General features: G+C 51.3%; 1 protein-coding gene across 4 annotated transcripts in view; it reads right to left on the bottom strand.

Moving 5' to 3' along the window:
* Nucleotides 1–17,630, bottom strand: part of LOC129710960 (cAMP-specific 3',5'-cyclic phosphodiesterase 4C-like) — a 159,257-nt gene that overhangs the window by 18,352 nt on the left and 123,275 nt on the right. For all 4 annotated transcript variants that reach the window (XM_055658286.1, XM_055658283.1, XM_055658284.1 and 1 more), the window contains 6 exons: nt 14,109–14,145; nt 7,676–7,749; nt 5,707–5,756; nt 4,444–4,556; nt 2,432–2,525; nt 869–1,023 (listed from right to left, as the gene is read on the bottom strand). In XM_055658286.1, coding sequence (XP_055514261.1) covers nt 869–1,023; nt 2,432–2,525; nt 4,444–4,556; nt 5,707–5,756; nt 7,676–7,749; nt 14,109–14,145 — 523 coding nt within the window. The remainder of the gene's footprint in view (nt 1–868; nt 1,024–2,431; nt 2,526–4,443; nt 4,557–5,706; nt 5,757–7,675; nt 7,750–14,108; nt 14,146–17,630) is intronic.

Here is a 17,630-nt window from a genome sequence, read left to right on the forward strand (position 1 = left end):
TTTAAAGAGAGAGCTAGATAGGGCTCTTAAAGATAGTGGAGTCAGGGGATATGGGGAGAAGGCAGGAATGGGGTACTGATTGGGGATGATCAGCCATGATCACATTGAATGGCGGTGCTGGCTCGAAGGGCCGAATGGCCTACTCCTGCACCTATTGTCTACAGTGGGAGTTTATCCGGCAGTGTTTGCTGGGGCATGATAGAGGGAGCCTGTACCTGAGCTACTGTATCGGCATGGTGGGGCAGTGGTGCAGTTGTTGCCTTACAGCACCAGAGACCCAAGTTCGATCCTGTCACTGGGTGCTTGTTCAGCTTCAGCTGAGTTCAGAGATTCAGCGCTGAAACAGGCCCTTCGGCCCATCGAGCCCGCACCGACCAGCGATCCCCACACATTAACACACTAGGGACAATTTACATTTGCACCAAGCCAATTAACCTACAAACCTGCACGTCTTTGGAGTGTGGGAGGAAACCGAAGATCTCGGAGAAAACCCACGCAGGTCACGGGGAGAGCGTGCAAACTCCGTACAGACAGGATGGAACCCGGGTTTCTGGCGCTGTAAGGCAGCGACTCTACCGCTGCGCCACCGTTGTTCTGTCCCGCCTGTCTGTACGGAGTTTGCACGTTCTCCCCCTGGCCTGCGTGGGTTTTTCTTCAGGAAGCTCCGGTTTCCTCCCACACTCCAAAGACGTGCGTGTAAAATTCTATATAGTCCCGAGTGCGTGTAGGATAGTGTTAGCGTGCGGGGTGACCGCAGGTCAGCACGGGCTCGGCGGGCAGAATGGCCTGTTTACTGCGCTGTATCTCCAAACTAAAACACCACCACTAGACAATGGGTTAAAAGGTGTGGAAAGCAGTTGTCGTGTACCCTGGCCAGCTCATTTTCGTAGGCGGTCTGTACACCATACGCTGGAATGTCATCAGTGGAGATGATGCTGAGACTATGTTTCAAGCCGGTGATTTGTCCCATGGTCTCCAGCTTCCCCTCTCTGGCCCGCGGCACTTCCATTTCATGCGTTTTGTCTTTGAACAGAACAGAACAGAACAGAACAGGCGATTAGCAAATATCTTCACAACGTGATGCCTCTCAGTACTGCTTTACACTACCGGACATCGGAGAACATACACAGTCTGGAGAAACGGCCTCGACCCGAAATGTCACAACATTCCTTCTCTCCAGAGATGCTGCCTGTCCCGCTGAGTTTAGTTTTGGTTTAGTTTAGAGATACAGCACGGAAACAAGGCCCTTCGGCCCATCGAGTCCGCACCGACCAGCTTCTTCTTCTTGTGTGTGGCGTGCACAGCCTAAAGTTGTCGGACAACTTGCTCTACTTGATCTAATTGTTTGTGCACGCCGGGTTGATTGTATTCGTCGAAACAGGGCGGACCCACGTGTAGGTTGCAATCTCCCACCCCCACCGACCAGCGACGCCCCGCACATTAACTTTCACACACACACACACTAGGGACAATTTACACTTATACCCAAGCCAATTAACCTACGAACCTGCACGTCTTTGGAGTGTGGGACGAAACCGTAGCACCCGGAATAAACCCACGTGGGTCACGGGGAGAACGTGCAAACTCCGTACAGACAGCGCCCGTGGTCAGGATTGAACCGGGGTCGCTGGCGCTGTGAGGCAGCAACTGTACCGTGCCGCACAACTCCAGCAACCTATGTCTATCTTCAGTGTAAACCAGCATCTGCGGTTCGTTGCGACATGCTCAAGTTGCACTAATGTCCAAAACGTAGCAGGCAAACTGTTCATCTACGTCTTGGAGCAGCGTGGACACGTGAAGCCTGTACGGCCGTGAGTAGTCGCCCAAAGAGCCTTACCTCGTTCTGGTCGCCGCTGGATTTTCAACGTCCCGCTGCAACTAATGACGGGAGCCGGCAAGTCACCGGAAAAGATCGCGTAAGTGGGACAGGCTCTTTAGGCCATTCGGCCCAACAAGTCTACTCCGCCATTCAATCATGGCTGATCTATCTTTCCCTCCCAACCCCATTCTCCTGCCCTCTCCCCGTGTCCCCTGACACCCGTCCACTCACACTGTCCTACACACACTGTGGACAATTGACCTACCAAACCGCACGTCTTCGGAGCGTGGGAGGAAACCGGAGCACCCGGAGAAAACCCACGCAGGTCAGGGGGAGGACGTGCAAACTCCGTACAGACAGCCCCCGTGGTCAGGATCGAACCCGGGTCTCCGGCGCTGCGAGGCAGCGACTCTACCGCTGCGCCACCGTGCCTCTCGGGGAATCGGACAGGACCCCAGCTCATGGGCGGGGCATTCAGAAGCATGGTGATGTTTTCCGCTGGTAAATGTTTTCAAGCCTCTGTACCTTTAATAGCCGCCCGTTTGTGTGACAACTTACAACACACACACACACACTCACGCACGTGGATATAGGACAGGGTGTTGCACTCACCTAGAAACGTGTGGGAAATGAACTCAGACACTTGGTTTCCCGAACGGCTCATCTCAGATAACTGGGTCAATTCACGGTTCAGCATTCTCTTAAACTGTTGAGACAAGTAACGTGTTAAATAATGTCGATAGTACACCTGGTCATAAGGTCACGTGATCGGAGCAGAATGAGGCCATTCGGCCCATCAAGTCATTCAATCATGGCCGATCTATCTCTCCCTCTCCTGCCTTCTCCCCATAACCCCTGACACCCGTACTTTATTCTCTGGAGCGCAGAAGGTTAAGGGGGGACTTGATAGAGGTCTTTAAAATGATGAGAGGGATAGACAGAGTTGATGTGGACAAGCTTTTCCCACTGAGAATAGGGAAGATTCAAACAAGAAGACATGACTTCAGAATTAAGGGACAGAAGTTTAGGGGTAACATGAGGGGGAACTTCTTTACTCAGAGAGTGGTAGCGGTGTGGAATGAGCTTCCAGTGGAAGTGGTGGAGGCAGGTTCGTTGGTATCATTTAAAAATAAATTGGATAGGCATATGGATGAGAAGGGAATGGAGGGTTATGGTATGAGTGCAGGCAGGTGGGACTAAGGGAAAAAAGTTGTTCGGCACAGACTTGTAGGGCCGAGATGGCCTGTTTCCGTGCTGTAATTGTTATATGGTTATATGGTACTGATCAAGAATCTATCTGTCTCTGCCTTACTGACTAAAATTGACAATTAGAGATTTATTACTAAGCATAAGACAATTGAGAGTTGTTTAAGTTTTAGGTTAGAGATGCAACGTGGAAACAGGCCCTTCGGCCCACTGAGTCTGTGCCGACCAGCGATCCCCGCACACTGACACTATCCTACACATACGAGGACATTCGCAGTCTCACCCGCTGAGTTTCTCCAGCTTTTTTTGTCTCCCTTCAAACTAAAACCAAGTAGATTTAAATCCTTTCTTATTTTTATTCTTTCATTGGAATACTGGATCCGGTAGGGGGCTGGCGTGAGGGAGGGGGGGGGGGGGGGGCTGCCTGCTGCCACTGGGGCGGTGGACCTGGTTTGCTGCTGCGGGAAGTTAAGATAGTTCGATGAACTTTTATTAACTTTGTCGGTGCCATAAATGTGGCGTGCCAAGGTGGGGTCCGCTGTGTGATTTTACTGGGCGGTGCACAAACACAAGGGGTGTCACTGATCCCCGGGTTACATGTGACGATGAGATACCACTGGCATCGTGCAATGTTGCAGCAGGTAGTGCCGCTGAGAAGCTGAGATGGAGCTCGTGGCCGACAGCCCCTGGCTGGGGAACGGGGTCGGCACCACTGAGGCGTCTGGAGCGGACCCAGCGCGCGATAGTGGAGAGATCGGTGCAGCGGTCGATGATGGACAATAGACAACAGGTGCAGGAGTAGAGGCCATTCGGCCCTTCGAGCCAGCACCTTTCGCCATTCATGTGATCATGGCTGATCATCCCCAATCAGTTCCTGCCTTCTCCCCATGTCCCCTGACTCCGCTATTTTTAAGAGCCCTGCCTTGGATCTTGGTTTCTTGGTCCTCCAACATATTCCAAATGGAATTTAAACTGGAGGTGGTGGAGGGAGCTCTCTCTTGAAAGCATCCCGAGAACCTGCCTCCACCGCCTGAGGCAGAGAATTCCACAGACTCACAATGGCGTGGAAGTGAGGAGGTGGCTGCCGGGGGAAGGGACAAAGGAGGAGCTGGCGTGTGGGGGGGGGGGGGGGGGGGGTACTTTGTAAACGTTGTAAGTGCCCTTTACATGGCCACTAGTTGCATACCTTGGCACGGCACGCAAGCAATTTCACCACCACTCGCCACATGTATTCAATTCATTTCTCAGCTCCAGTTCCCTCCGGGTGCTGTCTATGTGGGGTTTGCATGTTCTCCCTGTAGCCCCGAGAGTTATCTCTCGGGGCTACAGGGAGAAGGTGCAAACCCAGTGACAACCCATTCATCACCCGCGTCCTTCACAGAACTATCCCCTCCCTCCCTTCACCACCGCCCGCTCACCTTGTTGGATGCCATCTCACTGACAGAGTGGCGGGTGTGCAGGGTATCCAGCTGTTCCAAGCACCAGTCCAGCTCCTCCAGGGTCTCTAGGCCCATCTTCTGAGAGTTCTCCTCTGGGGACACACACACACAGAGTGATACAGATTGGAAACAGGCCCTTCGGCCCACCTTGCCCACACCGGCCCACATGCCCCAGCTACACTGGTCCCACCTATCCGAGTTGTCCCACAGATTTACCGGTCCCATTATATGTACCTTTCTAACCGTCTCTTAAACATTGGGCTAGTCCCAGCCTCAACATAGAAACATAGACAATAGGTGCAGGAGTAGAGGCCATTCGGCCCTTCGAGCCAGCACCAGCACCGCCATTCAATATGATCATGGCTGATCATCCAACTCAGTATCCCATCCCTGCCTTCTCTCCATACCCCCAATCCCTTTAGCCACAAGGGCCACATCTAACTCCCTCTTAAATATAGCCAATGAACTGTGTGGCCTCAACTACCTTCTGTGGCAGTGAATTCCACAGATTCACCACTCTCTGCGTGAAAAATGTTTTCCTCATCTCGGTCCTAAAAGACTTCCCCCTTATCCTTAAACTGTGTGACCCCTTGTTCTGGAATTTGTTCTGGATTTAACTACCTCCTCTGGCAGCTCGTTCCATACACCCACCGCCCTTTGTGTGAAAATGTTACCCCTCAGATTCCTATTAAATCTTTTCCCCTTCACCTTGAACCCGTGTCCTCTGGTCCTCGATTCCCCTGCTCTGGGCAAGAGACTCTGCGCATCTACCCGATCTATTCCGCTCATGATTTTATACATCTGGAGAAGATCTCCCCTCATCCTCCTGCGCTCCATTGAATAGAGACCCAGCCTACTCAACCTCTTCCTGTAGCTCACACCCTCTAGTCCTGGCAACATCCTCGTAAATCTTCTCTGAACCCTTTCAAACTTGACTATATCTTTCCAATAACACGGTGCCCCGAACTGAACACAATATTCTAACTGCGGTCTCAGTCAGTTTTTTCTATGGTGCAAATGTCAAAGACTAGAGGTCGTACCTTAAATGTGAAAAGGGCAAAGTTTTAAGGAGATGAACGAGACAAGTAATTTTTTTTTTAAACACACAGAGGGTGGTGGGTGCCTGGAACGTGCTGCCAGGGGTGGTGGAGGTGGTGGTGGAGGAGGCAGATAGTGTAAGTTGTGTAAGCTTGCTTCCACGCTGTATCACTCTGTGACTCCAGCTTGAAATCTTGCACTCACCGAGTGGGGCTTGCCGACTGATCCCAGGGGCACCTCCTGCTGTTCGCCAGCTGGTGGATAAAGCAGAAAGATGGGTGAGCAGCGTACCTGTAGAGGAGCTAAACAGAGTCCGCGACCACCCGCCATCCTGGTTTACAGTTCCTACCGCAGCCAATTCACCTACAAGCCTGTGCCTACGCGTCTTTGGAGCGTGGGGGGAAACCGAACATCTCGGAGAAAACCCACGCCGGTCGCGGGGAGACGGCACATACTCCGTACAGGCAAGCACCCGCTGCTGCTGCTGCTACTGCGGGTCTGCGGACGGCGGCACCGGGAGCCCGCGGGTCCCTGGAGGGAGACCGCTTTTTCAGGGCTCTCGCAACGGCGACTTCTCCCGCCCGAGTTGCGGGGTCGAAGAGCTCCTGGAGCGGGGCCTCACAGCACCGCCCCGCGCGGCTTGGAATGGCCGCGGGACTCTGCGAGCGCACGCCGGGGGCTCTAACACCAAGACCCGGTGTGCGGCCTCGCACCACCCGGCGTGGCTTTAATGGCCGCGAGACAATCGCCATCGCCAGCCGGGGGCTTTGACTTTGACTCTGACATCGGGGGGGGGGGGGGGAGAGTGCAGTGGAGAGATATGTTTTTTTTTTGGCCTCCATCACAGCTATGTGATGGATGTTTATGTAAAATGTAAATTATGTTGTGTCTGGGGTCTATTTGTGTGTAATGTATGGCTGCAGAAACGGCATTTCGTTTGGACCTCCAGGGGTCCAAATGACAATTAAATTGACTATTGATTGACTATTGGTCGGGATCGGACCCGGGTCTCTTGCGCTGTGAGGCAGCAACTCTACCGCTGCGCCACCGTGCCGCCCTGACTCCAGTCAAGGGCCGTCAGTGGGGATGGAGGGTGAGGTCTGGAGCTGCCATGGTCAGGGTGTGTATGTGTGTTGCTGCTGGCCCTTCAGCGAGATAATAATAATAATAATAATAAAAATAAAAATAATATCAGTGCAACGAGATTTAGTATGCAGCTTCCAACTGATGCCAAAAATAAATAAACTGTGTGTCGTGACCATCTGAGGGAGACAGTCCAGGGGGGGTGGGGGGCACTCAGCAGGGCCGGTTCAGAGCCGCTATAGCTCTGGGATTGAAGCTGTTCCTGAGTCTGGAGGTTCGGGCGTAGAAGGCCGTGTAACGCCTGCCGGAGGGAAGTAGTTCGAACAGACCGTTACAAGGGTGTGAGGAGTCTTTATGGATGTTGATCTCCGGAGATTGTCGGCGCTACGCTGAGGTTAGGACAACGAGGGCTCGTGGCCGCACTTCATGCAGGGGCAAGATGGCGGTCCGGGGGTGGTAAGTGCATGAGATGGCGCTTGAGTGAAGCCGGCGGCACAGCGGTAGAGTTGCCGCCTCATGGCGCCAGAGACACGGGTTCGATCCCGACTACGGGCGCTGTCTGTACGGAGTTTGCACCTTCTCCCCGTGACCCGCGTGGGTTTTCTCCGGGTGCTCCAGGTTTCCTCCCACACTCCAAAGACGTGCAGGTTTGTAGGTTAATTGGCTCTGGTAAAGATTGTAAATTGTCCCCAGTGTGTGTAGGATAGTGTTAGCGTGCGGGGATCGCTGGTCGGGGCGGACTCGGTGGGTTAATGGGCCCGTTTCAGCGTTGTCCAACATCTCATCTCTAAATGGAATCACAAAGCTGTACAGCGTGGCAACAGGCCCTTCGGCCCAACTTGCCCACACCGACCAACATGCCCCATCTACACACTAGTCGCACCAGCCTACGTTTGGTCCATATCCCTTCAAACCTAAACTACCCATCGTACCTGTCTAAGTGTTTCTGACGTGTTGCAATAGTCCCCTGCATCAACCACCTTCTCCGGCAGCTCGTTCCATACACCCACCACCCTCTGTGTTAACGCCTAGAGTCTAAAGGAACTTCTGCATTCCTGCCGGCCTGCCCTGAATTAATTAAAGCACTCACTTGGACTTCACCTGATCCTGTTGACTTGCCATTGTTGCAACATTTTGCCGCACGGTCCGTAAACTGGCCAGCACCTGGAGAAAGACGGCAGACAAACAGTCCACTACACAAATATGCATGCCACCCATTACATGGTATTACAGTACTACACGGTACTGCACTAACGAGGGCAGCCAGCTCTCAGTAGCCACCCCGAGCTGGGTGTGAATGGCTGGCAGTGTAAATGTTCTGGATTACTTATGGAATAAAGACTCATCTTTCACTAAGTGTGGATCATGCACAAAGACAAAGGTGGCCTCAAGTCAAGACCCCGGGCTGTCCATGCAAGAGTCTCTCCCTCAGTGTGCCTGCCGCAGGTTAGGGAGCGTTGGAAAGTGAGGGAAGGAACTGCAGACGCTGGTTTAAACCGATGACAAGACGCAAAATGCTGGAGGAACTCAGCGGGCCAGGCAGCATCTCTGGAGAGAAGGGATGGGTGGGGTGTTCCTTTCCTCCAGAGATGCTGTCTGGCCCGCTGAGTTACTGCAGCATGTTGTGACCATCATTGGAAGTGGGGCATTGGTAAGAAACATAGCAACATAGACAATAGGTGGTGGAGTAGGCCATTCGGCCCTCCTAGCCAGCACTGCCATTCAATACGATAATGGCTGATCATCCACAATCAGTACCCCGTTCCTGCTTTCTCCCCATATCCCTTGATTCCGTTAGCCCTAAGAGCTATATCTAATGGCCCTGTCCCACAGTACGAGTTCATTCCAAGAGCTCTCCCGAGTTTAAAAAAATCAAACTCGCGGTAAGCACGGAGAATGAACGTAGCGGGTTCGTCGGAGCTCGGGGACGTCACTTAGCGGCTCGTAACGCTAACGGCAGGTACTCGGGAAGACTCGCTGACAGCAGGTAAGCACGGGAAGACTGGTGATGATTTTCCAACGTGTTGAAAAATGTCCACGAGAGCCCCGAGTACCGACGAGTGGCCATTACCGTAAATCTCCGAGTTCGAATCAGGGCAAACTCGGGGGAACTCTTGGAATGAACTCGTACAGTGGGACAGGGCCATTACTCTCTCTTGAAAACATCCAGTGAATCGGCCTCCACTGCCTTCTGTGGCAGAGAATTCCACAGATTCACAACTCTCTGGGTGAAAAAGTTTTTCCTCATCTCAGTCCTAAATGGCCGACCCCTTATTCTTAAACTGTGTGTGACCCCTGGTTCTGGACTCCCCCAACATGGGGAACATTTTTCCTGCATCGAGCCTGTCTGATCATAGAGTGACATAGATCATCATGATTGAATGGCCGGAGCAGACTTGATGGGCCGAATGGCCTAAATCTGCTCTATCAATTATGACCAATTAGAAACATAGAAACATAGAAATTAGGTGCAGGAGTAGGCCATTCGGCCCTTCGAGCCTGCACCGCCATTCAATATGATCATGGCTTTTAGTCCCAGTTGCAGCAACAGCTCCCAACACCAAACCAACCCCATGATCAGGTTTCTCTTCACTGGTCCCCGATCTGCCTTTGTGTCATTCTTCCATTTGCCTGCCCCTCTGAATGTCTTGTGTGGCAAGGAACTGCAAATGCTGGTTTACACTGAAGATAGACACAAAATGCTGGAGTAACTCTGCGGGACAGGCAGCATCTCTGGAGAAAAGGAATGGGTGACGTTTCGAGTTGAGACCCATTTTCGGTCTGAAGAAGGGTCTCGACCTGAAACGTCACCTATTCCTTCTCTCCAGAGATGCTGCCTGTCCCGCTGAGTTACTCCAGCTTTTTGTGTCTATCTTCTTGTTAGATTTAGAAGTGTAAGATTATGGGCAGCACACACAATTATAATCCCGTACATATACACAAACGCAAAAATCTGGACCGATACTCCAGTGCTGCCTTGTAGTTTATGTTTAGTTTAGAGATACAGCGCAGAAACAGGCCCTTGGGCCCACCGAGTCCGTGCCGACCAGCGATCCCCGCACACTAACACTATCCTACACACACCAGGGACAATTTACACACATACACCAAGTCAATTAACCTACAAACCAGCACGTCTTTGGAGTGTGGGAGGAAACCGAACATCTCGTTGAAAACACACGTGGTCACGGGGAGAACGCACAAACTCCGTACAGACAGCACCCGTGGTCGGAATCGAACCCGGCACTCTGGCGCTGAAAGCATCGCAGGGCATGCAACTCTACCACTGAGCCACCGTGCACCAAACAGGAACTGCAGATGGAGGTAACACAGAGCAGGAACTCTGGAGAACATGGATCAGTGGCATTTTGGGTCAGGAAACCTTCTTCAAATAGGTGACATTTCGAGTCAGGGTCGTTCTTCAGTCTGAACCCAAAATGTCACGGATTCATGTTCCCCAGAGATGCTGCCTGACTCACTGAGTTACTCCAGCACATTGTGTCTTTTTTTTTGTAAACCAGCATCTGCAGTTCGTTTTTGTTTCTACAGAAAGGCAACACTTCTTTAGAATGAAGGAGAGGATGTTTGCATTCATGGGAGAGTCTAGGACCAGAGGACCACGGCCTCAGAATAAAAGGACGCACCTTTGGAAAGGGGATGAGGAGGAATTACTTTAGTCAGAGGGTGGTGAATCTGTGGAGGCCAAGTCAGTGGTTATTTTTAAGGTGGAGATTGACAGATTTGCGATTAGTGCAGGTGTCAGAGATGATGGGGTTGAGAGGGAAAGGTGGATCAGTTGTGATTGAATGGCGGGGTAGACTTGAGGGGCCAAATGGCCTCATTCAGCTCCTAAAACTTGTGAACTATTGTGCCCCAACCATTATCATTCCTCAGCAGCATTGATGAGCTTCGAATGTACAACTAGGGCAGCTGCTGTTTCCCTTACATCACACTTCAAAGTACTTCATTGGCAGCAGAGACCATTTGGAACATTTGGAGATGATGGAAGGCGCTAATGGCTGCAAGGACCCCGCGAGGTTTAGGTCAACAGGCGAGACGGGCGGAGAAAGTGAACGGGGGGGGAACATGCACAGGTTCGGGACGGGTCCCACACCACAGACTCGGGGATAAGACAACTGCATGTACAAGTCAATGGTCGTGTGCACGCAGGTGGTCTCAGGTAGACTATGACCCAGACACGTTGCAGATCAAGGTTTCCTGCAGGCTCGGTTACCTTTTGTAAATTAAAATCATCTTCAGCATCATCGACTTCTAAATGTATCCCCGGCCAATGCTTTTCCTTGGGCTTGGATTCCGTTTCAGGGTTGAGTGGAGGTTCAGGCTCCGGGCTCTGAGTCAGGACAACTTTGGACTCTTGTTTTTTCTCGGGGGTTTGGCGGCAGCAGCAGCAGAAATGCCCAAGCATGTTCGACTTTGCTATAAAAGGCCCGCGTTCCCTAGCAACCTTCAAATGTAGGCATATGCCAATTCCGAAGCCTGCGATTGGCTTATGTGCCGGGCGTGTAGAATCTCCATTGTAGGTAGGAACAGTTGAATAAAGGAATTCCGACCAATGGCAAGGCTGATTCTACGGGGGGTACAATGGTGTCACATAGATGATTCTGACACTGGTGTACCATGGCATAGTGGGATCGGGCAGCAGAGAGGCCGCAAGGTCCTCCAGCACGACTGCGATGGCCAACATGGACCTCCAGTCTACGATTCATCTTCATTCCAAGTCTCTGAATCTTCACTCAAAATCGTGGACCCTCATCGCAGAAGATAGTCATCATGGCGTCATTTTGTTGTGCTAAATCCCCTCCCACTGTACCTGCCATGCTTACAGATGCTGCCCGACCTGCTGAGTTACTCCAACTCTCACCTGCCTGCCTGCCCTCGCCAGCATTCTGAAGGAGAGCAAAATATGTCTTCCTCGATGCTTTTGTCTCGGGCAAAAGCTTATCCTCGGGCCAAGATTAGAGAATGGCGCGGTGGCGCGCCGGTAGAGTTGCAGCCTCACAGCACCTGAGACCCGGGTTCAATCCTGACTATGGCGGCTGTCTGTACGGAGTTTGCACGTTCTCCCTGTGGCCCTACATGTTCCAATTTCATCCCGCATTTCAAAGACGGGTTTGTAGGTCAAATGGCTTCTGTAAATTCTCCCTAGTGTGTGGGATGTAGTGTGTACTTATGCAGTCTTACTTATGAAGAAAGACTGGATAGACTTGGTTTATACTCTCTAGAATTTAGAAGATTGAGAGGGGATCTTATAGAAACTTACAAAATTCTTAAGGGGTTGGACAGGCTAGATGCAGGAAGATTGTTCCCGATGTTAGGGAAGTCCAGGACAAGGGGTCACAGCTTAAGGATAAAGGGGAAATCCTTTTAAAACCGAGATGAGAGAAGAACTTTTTTCACACAGAGAGTGGTGAATCTCTGGAACTCTCTGCCACAGAGGGTAGTTGAGGCCAGTTCATTGGCTATATTTAAGAGGGAGTTAGATGTGGCCCTTGTGGCTAAAGGGATCAGGGGGTATGGAGAGAAGGCAGGTACGGGATACTGAGTTGGATGATCAGCCATGATCATATTGAATGGCGGTGCAGGCTCGAAGGGCCGAATGGCCTACTCCTGCACCTAATTTCTATGTTTCTATGTTTCTATGTGTAGGACACCGTTTTTCCTTCCATTATTTATTATGTAAAAGAATATGTGTGTTATGATTGTGTTTATAGTTTGTTTGGTTGTTTTGTTGTTTGTCTTTTGCACAAAAGTCCGCGAGCATTGCCACTTTCATTTCACTGCACATCCCGTATGTGTATGTGACAAATAAACTTGACTTGACTTGAAAAAGGATGTGAAGCTGGGATAACACAGAACTAGTGTACGGGTGATGGTTGGTCGGCACGGACTTTGTGGGCCGAAGGGCCTGTTTCCATGCTATATCTCTAAACCAACCCAAGCTAAGTTTCCATTGTTTCAGACTGTTTGGAATGCGGGATGAAATCGGAGCATGTAGGGCCACGGTGAGAACGTGCAAACTCCGTACAGACAGCCGTGACGTTCTCCCCGTGACCACGTGGGTTTCCCCCAGATGCTCCGGTTTTCTCCCACACTCCAAAGACGTACAGGTTTGTGGGTTAATTGGCTTTGGTGAAATTGTAACATGTCCCTAGTGTGTGTAGGATAGTGTTAGCGTGCGGGGGTGATCGCTGGTCGGCACGGACTCGATGGGCAGAAGGGCCTACTGATCCTGGGATGTCAGGACTGTCTTATGAAGAAAGACTGGATAGACTTGGTTTATACTCTCTAGCATTTAGGAGATTGAGAGGGGATCTTATAGAAACTTACAAAATTCTTAAGGGGTTGGACAGGCTAGATGCAGGAAGATTGTTCCCGATGTTAGGGAAGTCCAGGACAAGGGGTCACAGCTTAACGAAAAGGGGGAAATCCTTTAAAACCGAGATGAGGAGAACTTTTTTCACACAGAGAGTGGTGAATCTCTGGAACTCTCTGCCACAGAGGGTAGTTGAGGCCACAGTTCATTGGCTATATTTAAGAGGGAGTTAGATGTGCCCCTTGTGGCTAAAGGGGATCAGGGGGTATGGAGAGAAGGCAGGTACGGGATACTGAGTTGGATGATCAGCCATGATCATATTGAATGGCGGTGCAGGCTCGATGGGCAGAATGGCCTCTACTCCTGCACCTATTTTCTATGTTTCTATACACGGCTGTGAAGGTCGGCGAGCATTTAACGTACCCTTGGTTCTAGAACTACTGCTTACCTCTTTCCCCCCAATGAGCCAAGGTTCACAGGTCAGCACAAGTCAGGCTACACGAGAACCTTTGACCTCCTGGCGACCCACGTACGGCTCGGGAATCCTCGCTACTCTCCGTGGCGGCTTCAATCTAGTCACCGCTAATAACGAGGCCGCGACTAGTTCCCAGGATGCGGGAACTCCTCGCGACCATGAAGGCAACTTTGCCCCGGCAACCAGGTGGCAACAGGTGGCTGCAACATAGTCTCCTAAAAAGTTGCCTAAGTGGGACAGCCCCATAAGGGTGTTCGGGGTTATGGGGAGAAGGCAGGAGAAATGGGGTTGAAATGGAGCGAAAGATAGAACAGCCACGGTTGGATGTTGGCGGAGTAGACTTGATTGGCCGAATTTCCCTTTTCACAGCCCTGTCCCACTGTACGAGTTCATTCAAGAGTTCTCCCCGAGTTTGCCCCGATTCGAACTCGGAGATTTACGGAGATGGCCGCTATTGGTGTACTCTGGGCTCTCGTGGACATTTGAGAAATCTTCCCGAGCTTCCCGCATTTCCCGAGGACCTGCCGTTAGCGTTACGAGCCGCTAGGAGACGTCGCCGAGCTCCGACGTACCCTCTACGCGCTTACCAAGAGTTCGATTTTTTTTGTTTTTAAACTCGGGAGAGCTCTTGAAGGAACTCGTACAGTGGGACAGGGCTTTCATTGTGCTTCTATCACATGGAGTGTAAGCAGGGAGACAGGTTGGTCTACTCACCTGAGCAAATGGAGTCACAATCATGTCTTCTGTATGACTGAGTACAAAAAGAGTCAGAGTTAGAACACGAGTCCTCCACACAATAAATACAGTGCAAACTTACAATGTACCAGATACTCGAGAGACTCAGCGGGTGAGGCAGCATCTATGGAGCGAAGGAATAGGTGACGTTTCGGGTCGAGACCCGTAAGCATCTATGGAACGAAGGAATAGGTGACGTTTCGGGTCTCGACCCGGAAGGGTCTCGACCCGAAACGTCGCCTATTCCTTCGCTCCATAGATGCTGCCTCACCCGCTGAGTCTCTCCAGCATTTTTGTCTGCCAACGATTTCCCAGCATCTGCAGTTCCATCTCAAACATGTACCAGATACTCAACCCACAAGGACAACTCACTGAGATCCAGGATGGCAGAAGGTTTATGGAATCTATTTATTTATTTGTGGAATTCCCTGCCACAGAGGGCAGTGGAGGCCAAGTCACTGGATGGATTTAAGAGAGAGTTAGATAGAGCTCTCTGGGCGAGTGGAGTCAAGGGATTATGGGGAGAAGGCAGGCACGGGTTATTGATAGGGGACGATCAGCCATGATCATATTGAATGGCGGTGCTGGCTCGAAGGGCCGAATGGCCTCCTCCTGCACCTATTTTCTATGTTTCTATGTTTCTAAGAAGTGAATACATAGAAACATAGAAAATAGGTGCAGGAGTAGGCCATTCGGCCCTTCGAGCCTGCACCATTCGCCATTCAATATGATCATGGCTGATCATCCAACTCAGTATCCTGTACCTGCCTTCTCTCCATACCCCTTGATCCCTTTAGCCACAAGGGCCACATCTAACTCCCTCTTAAATATAGCCAATGAACGGTGACCTCAACTACCTTCTGTGGCAGAGAGTTCCACAGATTCACCACTCTCTGTGTGAAAAAAATGACTTTCTCCTCTCGGTCCTAAAATATTTCCCCCTTATCCTTAAACTGTGGCCCCTTGTCCTGGACTTCCCCAACATCGGGAACAATCTTCCTGCATCAAGCCTGTCCAACCCCTTACTCCTCCACATACCAATGCCATTACGATCCATACCTATTTGGGGTGGGACAGGTATGGGCGCGGCACAGTGGCCAGGCGGTAGAGGTGCTGCCTGTTTCGTAACTCTCGATTTCAACGTTCTCACCCGTAGGTTTGTCTTCCCCTGCGAGCTGGCCATTCCTCTCTCTCCGTCACCTCCTCCGAGATAGCTGGCCGGATGTGGTTCTGCCCTCTAGTTCAATCAACCTCACCTCTCCCTCTCCACCATAACCAAGCTGTTGAACACCTGTTCCAACTCAGTTTAAGAATATCCCCTGACTCCGCTATCTTTATAGAGCCCTATCCAGCTCTCTCTTGAAAGCATCCAGAGAACCGGCCTCCACCGCCCTCTGAGGCAGAGAATTCCACAGACTCACAACTCTCCGTGAGAAAAAGTGTTTCCTCGTCTCCGTTCTAAATGGCTTACATCCGAATTAATCAAGAATCTATCTATCTCTGCCTTAACATAGAAACATAGAAAATAGGTGCAGGAGTAGAGGCCATTCGGCCCTTCGAGCCAGCACCAGCACCGCCATTCAATATGATCATGGCTGATCATCCAACTCAGTATCCTGTACCTGCCTTCTCTCCATACCCCCTGATCCCTTTAGCCACAAGGGCCACATCTAACTCCCTCTTAAAATAACAATATCACACACTTTGTGGCACACCAAGTCTCATCTTGTAGTACTCACCTTTTGGAAGCATTCTATGGTCTGATCATCTCCAACCAGCGAGCTGGTCCCCACACACACATTGACCAAACTTGGGAAATATCTCGCTGGTTGGGAAGTGTACGGGATGTCTCCAGGTTGGGAGAGGTTTGCGGAAATGCAGCCGCTTCAGTTTAGAGGTGCAGCATGCAAACAGGCCCTTCAGCCCACCGAGTCCCTGCCGACCCCCCCCCCCCCCCCCCCGCTCACCCATTCAGACCAGTTTCACGTTTCAACTCTTCCCTTAGTCTTAAATTGGGAAGTACACAGACTGGATTGCCTGTGAGTTGCGGGCCAACCCCTACTGTGACGAGTGGCGGGTCACTGATCATTCCCAGCAGGGTTTCGGCCACGGGGTGGGAGGGCAGGTTTGTGAAACTGGAGCAATGTATAGACTGTATTGAACAATTTGTACGGCCTCCGAACATGTCGGATGAATTTTTCGTATAGTTCACGTATTATACATATTTATTACCTGAATAAAGTCTATTTTGAAATTTAAAAAAAAAGTTTCCTTCATAGTTTTATTTTAAATTAGAACAATTCAGGGAGGGCGGGGGTGAGGGGGGGGGTGGGGGTGGGGTGTGAGGGGGGGGTGGCAGTGTGAGGGGTGGGGGAGGGGAGGAGAGAGTACCTTGTGTGAGGGCCACGGAGTGAGGCAGGGAGTGAGGGTCTCTGTGGTTAGAGTGGTCAGGCAGAGGAGATACAGGCAGTGATGCTGGACTTGCCCACGCGGGCACCGCCTGCCCAGGTTGGTGTGTAGAGTTGAGGAGAGCTCGCATCTCCTACTCCCGTGGAACTAAACCACCACCCGTGGTCCATCTGAACCTCCCCTCCATCGACTCCATCTACACCTCACGCTGCCTCGGCAAGGCCAGCAGCATCATCAAGGTCCAGTCTCACACCCCCGGTCACTCCCTCTTCTCCCCTCTCCCATCGGGCAAGAGGTACAGAAGTGTGAAAACGAACACACACACACCTCCAGATTCAGGGACAGTTTCTTCCCGGCTGTTATCAGGCAACTGAACCATCCTCTCACCAACTAGAGAGCGGTCCTGACCTCCCATCTACCTCGTTGGAGACCCTCGGACTATCTTTAATCGGACTTTACCCTTGGTCTAAACTTATTCCCTCATCCCTTCCATCGCCAGTCAGCAAATAGTACACTGGGTCACAGTGGAAACAGGCCCTTCGGCAAGGCCAGCTTGCATCATCATGTCCCATCTACCTAGTCCTGCCTGCTCCTTGGTCCCATCCCCCCTGGGTTTTCTTTAACGTCCCTCCCTCTTCTCCCCTCTCCCATCGGGCAAGAGGTACATAAGTGTGAAAACGAACGCACACCTCCAGATTCAGGGACAGTTTCTTCCCGGCTGTTATCAGGCGACTGAACCGTCCTCTCACCAACTAGAGAGCGGTCCTGACCTCCCATCTACCTCGTTGGAGACCCTCGGACTATCTTTAATCGGACTTTACCTTGCACTAAACGTTATTCCCTTCATCCTGATTATTACCTCCAGTCAGCAAATAGTAAGATCACTGGGTCACAAAGAGTGGAAACAGGCCCTTCGGCCCAACTTGCCCACACCGTCCTACTTGCCCACACCGGCCAACATGTCCCATCTACACTAGTCCTGCCTGCGCTTGGTCCATATCCCTCTAAACCTGCCCAATCCATATGTACAAATGTTTCTTAAGCGTTGAGATAGTCCCAGCCTCAACAATCGCCTCCATACAACTACCGCCC

The sequence above is a fragment of the Leucoraja erinacea genome, chromosome 29, assembly GCF_028641065.1.
Source record: "Leucoraja erinacea ecotype New England chromosome 29, Leri_hhj_1, whole genome shotgun sequence".
NCBI classification, from domain to species: Eukaryota; Metazoa; Chordata; class Chondrichthyes; order Rajiformes; family Rajidae; genus Leucoraja; species Leucoraja erinaceus.